The sequence below is a fragment of the Lissotriton vulgaris genome, chromosome 7, assembly GCF_964263255.1.
Source record: "Lissotriton vulgaris chromosome 7, aLisVul1.2, whole genome shotgun sequence".
Lineage (NCBI taxonomy): Eukaryota > Metazoa > Chordata > Amphibia > Caudata > Salamandridae > Lissotriton > Lissotriton vulgaris.
Genome location: NC_141695.1, coordinates 474,965,987 through 474,975,874, shown reverse-complemented (window position 1 = coordinate 474,975,874; position 9,888 = coordinate 474,965,987). Strand labels below are relative to the sequence as shown.

Sequence of the window (9,888 nt, the reverse complement as noted above, 5' to 3'; positions counted from 1 at the left end):
TAACGGGGAAAAAGATCTAAAGGAGAAAAAAAAATGAAAGGAATGGGGTGAAATCAATCAGGGTACACAATATTTTTAACTCATGATAAAAGGAGAGAAATAAAAAGTGTGGGAAAATAACGGTAGTTCAAACAGGGGACACGTTATTTTTAACTCGTGGTGCAAGAAGACATCCGTTTGGAAAGGAGGGGAAGAGAGAGAAGAGTCCGTAGCCAGCCGAGGCCTGGCCTATTGTCCAGAGACCTCTTTGGTTGCCACCCTGTTTTCCAGCTCTATGGCGGCGAGGTTCAAAAATGTTATGGTTTTGCATGAGAGTTCTATCCAAGATCCACTTAGGCATCTTATCACCGCCGCCCTGCAAGTTCTCACCTGAGCTTCTCTTAGAAGTGGTCGAAGAAGCGTTTTTCTAAGATTCTGAAGTGCCGGGCATATGCATATAAGGTGCAGCAAAGATTCTGCACCGTTGCCACAGAGGCGGCAGTCGGGAGTTGCCCACGACTGTAGCCATTTAGGAGTAAGCTCTTTGGACGAGAAGCAGCCCAGCCTTAAAAGGCTTAGTTTCCTTTTGTAATGGTCCCTGAAGCATTCTTTCAAGTATTCCTGAGGTTTTAATTTGGTATATGATGGCAAAACGATCCAGGCATGGTTTTTACCACCCTTGTACTTAAATGATTATTTTTGTGATTCATTTGCTATTTTATTTTTCTGTTATTCATTACTGTTTTATGTTTCCTTTTTTCTGTATTATGAGGGACGATGTGTTGTATATTATTTATTTATTCTACTCTATGGTTTTAATCTCTATGCTCTTTCATGTGTTCCACATTCTAGATGGCTCTGACTCAACTAGAACTCTGTGAGAGTCAGTTTGTGCCTGGCCAGCTAGCGTTAGGGTTACTGCTACTTTTGCTGCATTAAACTACAGCTTCACTCTTTACTGTAGTGTTATTAGTTTTATTTACAACAGTTATTTTAATAAAGAACGATTTGAACTTCAATACCGGAGTATATGTAGTTCTTTACAGGCTGATGTAATGTCTGGTCTTCCCCCTTCAAGTACACACGGAGCCTGTGTAGTGGTAACAGGTATTTATTCAAATACAAATACAATTCTTCTGAGCAAGGGCGCCGAGCGTCTATCTGTGCCTAGCTCCGGTCGCCAACTCCCGATTCCCGTTTCGCGCCGTCGTTGCCTCCCGTTCTGCGCATGCGCGCGCTCCTGACGCTCCGGTCTATGACGTGACGCGTCATCGCGCTCGCGTCATAGACTAGAGCGCACACCACATATCTCCCCCCTTTTTATATGAACAAAATAACAATTCCCCCCCATCAAGCTGGGTGTCCGGTGGACAAAGTCATAGTCTATGGGGGGCGCAGGGTCAGGCCCCTCCCTACTGTCCATCCATCACAAAGTCCCTGTATCGCAAGGGCGCCATGACAGGCCTGCCACTGCGAGTGTGTCTTACCGGCATGTTCTCCTTCACATCAGACTCGCACCGTGATTTCTCCCCATCTCTCGAATCTTCTCTCTGTGTTGCGATCGCTGGTGCCTCTTCTCTTACAGTAGGCCCTTGATTGGGTGTATCTACCTCATTGTCTACTTCTGCTTCTTCCCACTGGTCCGCCACATTTTGCTCTGGTTGTGGCATTGCTACTGGGCTGTTTATCAGTGTCTCTTCCTCTTCTGCCTTGGGCCACCTTATTATCTTGTTAACTCTGGCCATGCGGTCTTGCGACCACACCTTTCCGTCGCTAAGGAGTGCCGCTCTGCCTCGCACCTCCTTGACCTGTAGTGGCTGGCTAAACTTGCTTTCGCCTTTCCTTTGCATGGTAGGGAGTTTGACCCTGACCCACTCCCCTTCTTCCAGACTTGTCTCCTTTACATTACGTCGGTTATTGTAGTGGGCGGCGTAGATCTTCTGGGCCTTCTCCAAGTTGTGCTGCACCACTGCAGGAGACCACTTGCTGGTGATGGTCTTTTCCCTCCACACTACATTGTCACGTGTGAATGGATATCTGCCTCTTAGTACCTGGAAGGGGCTGTACCCCACGGCCGTGGGGGTGATTCTGTAGGCCCACAGCATACTCATCACTTCCGTCTCCCAGTCCTTACCCTGCGAGATAGCAGCCTGAATGGATCCCATTAACACGCGGTTAAACCGCTCCACCTGACCGTTGCAGGCCGGATGGTACACAGCTGTGTGCCTCGATTCAATCCCGTTCCTTCTCATGAACCGGACCCATTTATCCGATACAAACTGTGGACCATTGTCACTGAGGATAGATTTTGGTATGCCCTCCCTCAGGAAGACCGATGATAGAAATTTCAGGATGGTGTCCGTTTCCATGGACTCCTGTATGTCCACTTCAGGCCACTTGGAGTACTTGTCCATGATGACACATATGTATTTGTTCACTCCTCTGCTGTCCAGGATGGGCCCTAAAATGTCTATGGCCACATTTTCCCAGGGGCCTTGAGGGGTGTCGAACTTCCCTAGTGCCGGTCTGAGGGGGCGTAACACTTTGTCTGCTCCTTGGCACTGTCCACACTCTCTCACTTGTCTTTCTATTTGTGCGTCCATCCCCGGCCACCAGTACATCATCTTGACTCTTGCCTTGGTTTTTACTATGCCCAAATGACCCTCATGTAGTTGCTCCAACAGTTTGGGTATAAGGGACTCCGGGGGCACGACCCTCTCACCTCTATACAAGAATATACCAGAATCACTGACGGACAGTTCTTCCCTCATTTCGAAGAACCTCCGCACTCCTTCTGCAAGCATTTTTTTGTTCGGCCAGCCGGCGGTGAGGTGCTTTTTCACCTCCATCTTCTCTTCGTCCCTATCGTAGGCAGCCTTCCACTCCTGAGCGCTGATCGTAGTCTCGTGGTCCTCCATGCTGGCCACCATCTCTTCGCTGTCCTGGCCATCTTCCGGCGCTTTTTCCATGGCCGCAGCCCTGCTGAGGTAATCCGCAACCCTGTTTTGTGTCCCAGGCAGATACTCCACATCATATGTGTAGTCCAGCAGTTTCAAGGTCATCTTTGCTATTCTCGGGGTCGCCGTATCATGCCCCGAGGAAGTCAGAACTTTCACCAGCGGCTTGTGATCTGTCTGGAGTTTAAATCTGGTGCCCCAAATAAACTGGCGAAACTTGTTCATTGCCCAGGTGACCGCCAGCATCTCTTTCTCGATCACACTGTACCTCTGTTCAGTTGGGGACAGTGCCCGGGATGCGAAACTGATTGTCTCCGTAGACCCATCTTCTCTCACTTGTGCCAAGACCGCTCCCAAACCTTTGTCGCTCGCGTCCGTGGTTACTATGGACTTGCCATCGGGCACGAATCCTTGCAGTGGGATAGCCTGGCTGATGCAATCCTTGACGGTGTCAAATTCCAGTTGGGCTTCCGCATCCCATTCAAATTTGGTCTTTTCCCTGGTTAGTTGCCTCAATTTGTGTGTTCGGGTGGCGAAGTGCCTCACGAATTTACTGTAAAACTCAGCCATTCCCAGGAATGACCGCACTTCTTCCTTCGAGCATGGGGCCTTGGCTTTCTTGATGGCTTCCACATTCTGTGCCTTCGGAGTGATCCCATGCGTCCCTATTTCGTGGCCCAAGTACGTCACGGCCTGTGATCCAATCCGGCACTTGCTCCATTCCGCCGTCATGCCCTTGTCCTGCAGCACCCCAAGGACTCTGTGCAGCTTTTTGTCGTGATCACCTTTGGATGAGCCCATCACCAGGATGTCATCTTGAAAATACTGCACCCCCGATATGTCCTTGAACAGTCTATGCATGAGCTTCTGAAACACAGCCGCAGCGGAAGCTAGGCCCAAAGGGCATTCTCCGGAATTGGTAACAACCGAATGGTGTTATGAAGGCCGTGTACCTCCTGCTTGCCGGGTGGAGCTCAATCTGGTAGTACGCTGACGTGAGGTCTATTGTGGTGAAATGGGTAACGCCTTTTGTTTTCGCCAACATCTCCTCTATTCTGGGGAGCGGAAACCTCTCCACTATGAGATTTTTATTGAGTTCCCGAAGGTCCACGCAGAGGCGGACCTTGCCGTTTGGCTTCCTGACCACAACCAAGGGCGAGAGCCACTCTGCACTGTCCACCGGCTCAATGATGCCCTGATCCTCCAGTCTCGTCAATTCTTGATGTACCAGATCGCTCGTGGAGATGGGTATGTTCCGAACTTTGTGCACCACGGGCACCGCTCCTTCCTTGAGGATCATTTTGTGTACAAATTTGTCCAATTTGCCCACTGTGCCCTCGAAGACTTTCGGGTATGCTGATCTCCAATCTTCGTCTCGGTCAAGGGGCCATTCATCTGTCAAAAGTATCTGCTCCTTCCCCCCAGGGTTGAGGATGATGCCCAGGTCTCCTGCGTCTCTCCATCCCAGCACAGATGGGCCTTTTTCCGCCACGTACAGGGTGCACGTGGCCGTCCTTCCTCTGAATTCAAATTCAAAGTCCCGGCACCCCACTAAGGGGATGGCGTTCTCCGTGTATGATATGGGCCTGATGTCTGGAGGCCATAGGTCTGGCCCCACAACTGGAGCGAAATCCTCTTCCCAGATGGACTTCTGCACGATGGTCCAGGGAGATCCTGAGTCCACTGCCACGTGTACTTTCACCCCTCCAATGAGCATGTCCGTGCGGGGTTTGTCGCTTCTCTTTCCCGCCACCTCCAGCACTTGGTCCTCGATGCACAACACCAAATCCCCATCGTCCACTTCATCTTCCCCGCTCACGTCTACGGCTGCTGCTTCTACGCACTTGACTGAGGATTTCGACCCTTTCTTCCGGCATACCTTTTCGAAATGTCCGGTCAAACCGCAGAACGCGCACCTGGCGCGGAAGGCGGGACATCTTTGGTCCTGAGCCGAGTGCGCCGCGCTGCCGCACCTGTAGCACGCGAATTTGCTGCTGGGGTTGGAGCGACTCGTCTGCTTTCCCGCTCCTCTGGTGTCTTTCCGCATCTCTCCGTACCTGCCCTTCGGGTTGCTGGGGTGGGGTACCTCGTCGATCTTATTAATCATTTGCCTCGGCACACTCTCCCTTTTCGCTGCATCTGCTCCTCGTTTGGACATCTCTGCTTTCTTGACCATCGCCACCACCTCCTTGAGAGTGGTTTCATTCATTGCCCATAACTTATCTTGAACGGCTCTGCAGGTCGTGTGCATCACGATCTGGTCTTTTATGTATTCGTCTTGGAGGGCACCATACCGACACGTGATGGCCAAACGTCGTAGAGCTGCCACATAATCATCCACGGATTCGCCCACCTCTTGTTTTCTCTGCTGAAAGTTGTAGCGATCTATGGAGACGCATACTGCTGGACGGTAGTGGCTGTCCAGATCATCGATTGCATTCTTGAAGACATCTACTTCTGCTGCGCCCCTCTCCTTGGGTACTAGATTCTTGAACACCCTCACCCCTTCTGGGCCTAAATTGTGGAGCAGCAATCTCTTCTTTCTTGCCGGGGTGTATTCCGCTTCGCCTTCGTCTTCCAGGGCTTCTATGTAGTTTAGGAAGTATTCTTTCCAGTCTTCCCATTTTAACTGCGGCTCCCCCGGCCTGGGTAGAAACGGTACCGGTGCCATCAAGGCTGAGGCTTGATTTGCCATTCTTGCTTCACCTCTGGGGTTCTCCTCCTGTGCGCCTGACTGGTTGAATCCCCTGGATGTTCCCGCACTTCCCGCTGCGTCCCCTTGACTCCTGGGGCTGCCTGGGGTACTGTCCCTTATGGGCGGTGTGGGGTTATCTTCCTGTGTCTCTACCTCTGAATTAGGGGTGAAGCTCTTGGCTGCCAGGGTGCTGGCTAGGAGTTCTGTACTTTGGACAGCACTGACCTGGTGAGTTGACCTGTTCCCCGGTCTTTCTCGCGGTTCCTGCGCTGCTGCCACGCCCTGTGCTCTTGCTGTTCGTTGTCCTGTCCCTTTGGCTGATGTGGGACTGTTAGGGGGGTGTAGATCCAGTTCTGTGTGCACGTGGATGTTCTAGGTGCCAGCCTCGTCGCCAATGTAATGTCTGGTCTTCCCCCTTCAAGTACACACGGAGCCTGTGTAGTGGTAACAGGTATTTATTCAAATACAAATACAATTCTTCTGAGCAAGGGCGCCGAGCGTCTATCTGTGCCTAGCTCCGGTCGCCAACTCCCGATTCCCGTTTCGCGCCGTCGTTGCCTCCCGTTCTGCGCATGCGCGCGCTCCTGACGCTCCGGTCTATGACGTGACGCGTCATCGCGCTCGCGTCATAGACTAGAGCGCACACCACAGCTGATACAGAGAGTAAAAAGCCTAGGCTTTCAGCACCCTCAATCTCCTCTATAGAAGAATTGAGCATGAGAAAGGATTGTGGTGTACATAATGTCTAAAACACACTGCCAAAGCAAAAAGCTCTCGCATAGGCGAGACATAATGGCTTTCCCAGTGCTTGTTAAGGACTTGTGCCCCGCTGCTGGGTCGTTTGCCTAACGATTAAACTTCTCTTGAAAACACTACTCCTGCGAGCCTAGTCTCATTTATCTATTTCATCCTGCGACAGATAGAAAAGTCATGTTTACAAGCTAGTACAGACGATTTTGACTAAAGTCCTATTTAAATGCCACACCCGAGCTTTTGCAGATTCTTAACGGAGAAACAAATGATCGGTACTTATATCTTAAGAAGGTAGTAATCGTAGACCCGCCCTCCACTTATGAACTAGACTGCTAACGCTAATAATACCGTGACAGTGTCCAGTTTATCTTGTTGGGGGGACCAATGATCAACTGGAATGCATTTTCCAGCCAATCTGAAGCTACGAGACAGTCTTCATCGCTACACAGCCAATGAACAACTTAATAGGCCGTTCCAGCCAATCCAAGGACGAGCACCTTCTACTAAAGGAGGTACTCAGCACGTTTCCCAACGCTCGTACTTTTGTGAGCGTTTTAATGGAAAATGTTTCATATTTAAAGTTTTAACTGACGGTGATTTCGGGATGTTTAAATGATCGCGCACTGGAACCCTGCACCGGTGATTATCCTGCTTTCCGGTTACAGTGCCCGCTATTCACCTGTGTGACCTCGCACCCATGAGTAAGACTAGCAGGTTCCCGGCACTCTCTGACCTCCCGGACACCAAGCCCAAGATGAGGAGGCTACTAAAGAAGAGCCAGAACGAGAAGTATCGTCTCAAGTACCTGCGGCTGCGGAAGGTTGCCAAGGCCATGGTGTTCGAGAACGCCGCAGTCTGCGACGAGGTGGCCCGCCTGGAGGAGAAGTTTGTCCGTGTCAAGGAGGAGCGCCGCTACCTGCTGACCCGTCTGCTGCAGTTGCAGGCTCTGCACAAGAAGGAGGGCCAGCCCACAGCCTGCACCACTGGAGGCGGACTACCTGAGCCCTCCGGTTTTGGGGGGACCGGGGCCCTCCAGGATGGCCTGGTCATGGTGGCCCCGACACCCGATGGGGAGGAAGACACCGGCAAGAAACCGAAGCGGGACAAGAAGGAAAGAGGAAAGGAGAGTGTAAAGAACGATGCGTCGAAGCACTCGTCCAAAAGGAGGAACGCGGAGGGGGCTACGAGGAAGTTGGTGCAGCCCATTTCCCTGGACCCCTGTGGAAGGCCGATTTTCCCTATCGTCCTCGGCGGGCTCACTGTGTACAGCCTGGGTGAGATCATCTGCGATCGTACTGGCTTCCACGACGAGATTGCCATATACCCTGTTGGCTTCTGCAGCACAAGGGTATATGTCAGCTTGAGGAACCCGGACCAAAAGTGCCTGTATACCTGCCAGATTAAAGATGGCGGCAGCGGACCCCAGTTCGAAATTGCACCGGAGGACGACCAGCAGAACGCCATAGTGGCGTCCTCGGCGCACGACTGCCATGCGCATCTGCTTGAGGCCATTAGCCGGGCCCGCGGGCGTCTGCACACAGGCGTGGTGCCATCGGGAGATGACTTTTTTGGCTTCACTCATCCAACCATTCAACACCTGATCCAGAGTTGCCCCGGCGCCCGGAAATGCGCCCTGTACCAGTGGGTGAAATTCGAAGTCTGTAGGCCTGGGGATGGACAGGTGCCTCAGGGACTGTCAGATAATAATGCATCAATGTGTTTCGAAGCCTTTCAGAAACAAGCTTTCGAGGATGAAAGGGATGATATGGATTTGGCAGGAGTCTTGGAACTTTCCAAGATGGACCCCTCACAGGCTTCTGTCTCCACTTATCAACAAATGTTTTTGTCTACGCCACACATGACGTCATCACCGCTTGACCAAACTATGAAGTCCCCACAGGCGTGTAGCCCGGATATGTCTTCAGACTGAGTCCTGAGATGGTCATCACTTTCTTAATGTTCCTCCTGTTTGTCCGAAAACAACTCGCAGGCATTTAATATCCAGTTGCATTGCAGGCATGGTTCCAGTGAATGTTTCCTAATTACATGTTTCTGTAGAGCAAACCAGGGCGTATAGAGCGTAACATAATTACTTAATGTATAGACTTTTCAGTCCTACAGTGTTGTTTAGAATGACTATACAGGAACACAATGTTTGATTAAAAGAAGTTTATTTGAATAGCAGAGGAACCCACTGGAATGGATCCCTCTCCGTGAAAACCCCAGAGCAACTGACAGAATAACCATTGCTTGGAATCTTTAATGAATGTGAGTTTCAGAACGCACAAAAAGCAGCATTCTTACAATAACTTAATACGTGCTCTAGAGCACGTAACACACCGTTCCCTCTATGAACAGAAAACAAGGAACACAATGTTCCTGACCAAATAATGTTGCAGTCTAATAATAATAATAATCTTTAAACCTGGTGCGTACACAAGCTTCACAAATTGGTCTTAGAACTAGAAGCGTTTACATTTTCAGTGGAACAATGTAAAATAATCTCGGTCACAAAATCTGAAATAGTAGCAGGGGGTCCACCATCTACTGGTGATCCCATAAGAGACAAAACAATAGGAGAACTTTGTATTACTGTGTCGGATAAAGAATAATTTTCACCTGAACTCAGGAAATCAAACCACATATTCTCTTTTTCACGACCTTTCACCTTGAGAGAATCTTCTCAGCCTGTAAGTTTGTTAATTTTATAAGCCTTTTACTCCACCTCCCTCTTTCTGCAAGGTAAGCTGGATTTTTAGAAACCATGCTCACTTTAATAGGAGCCATATACCTAGATTCTTCTTTATTGACTCTAAAAGTTTTTTGTTTTTTTTTCCAAATTAAAACCTAATTTCCTACACAAAACATGATTTCCATAACGCTGTTCTTATCAAATCTTTCTTTTGTCTTACTTTGCTTCTTGGACGCTTAACTCAATAAGGCATTCAGATTGGGCCAGATTTAATCATTTTTAATTTGCATTTCCTTCACCCAATCTGGATTCAAAATCAACTTCGGAACTCTCCTCCTAATAGTTCAAAATGTGAAACACGTGGAGTGAAGAGTGATGCGATACCTCCACAACATTAGTCTCTCAAATTCTTCCACATCTGTCTGAATTGAAACAGCCGTTTGTACCCCTTCTTTAGGGATTCTGTTTTCCCTTTTTACTAGACTGGTGGACGAGGGGGATTACATAGCGACCTGAAGGTGTTTGATGTCCATTGATTCAAAGTAAAATTTGTACAAACTCTCTAAAGTAGCAGGTGTTAATATTACGATTGTCGTATTATTGACTATGGGAAGATCAGGCAGTTTATGCGCTCATTGTCAGTAGGACAGTCTTTGAGTTAAAATTACATTTCTGTAGTGAATACGTGATTCCACTAATGTTTCTGGCCAGTGTTAGCAAGTTATAGGAGTATGTGTTAAAGAAATCTATTTCGTATGCAGGTTGTGTTTAGGACAGCTGGGTACGATGGAAGAGTGTCAGGGTAAATGCGT

General features: G+C 49.4%; 1 protein-coding gene across 1 annotated transcript; it reads left to right on the top strand.

The window, feature by feature from the left end:
- Window positions 1-6,875: 6,875 nt before the first annotated feature.
- Window positions 6,876-9,643, top strand: TBRG1 (transforming growth factor beta regulator 1). Its single transcript, XM_086930531.1, has one exon. It carries the CDS (start codon window positions 7,082-7,084, stop codon window positions 8,312-8,314), a length of 1,233 nt encoding a protein of 410 aa, XP_086786657.1. The 5' UTR covers window positions 6,876-7,081; the 3' UTR covers window positions 8,315-9,643.
- The last annotated feature ends 245 nt before the right edge of the window (window positions 9,644-9,888 follow it).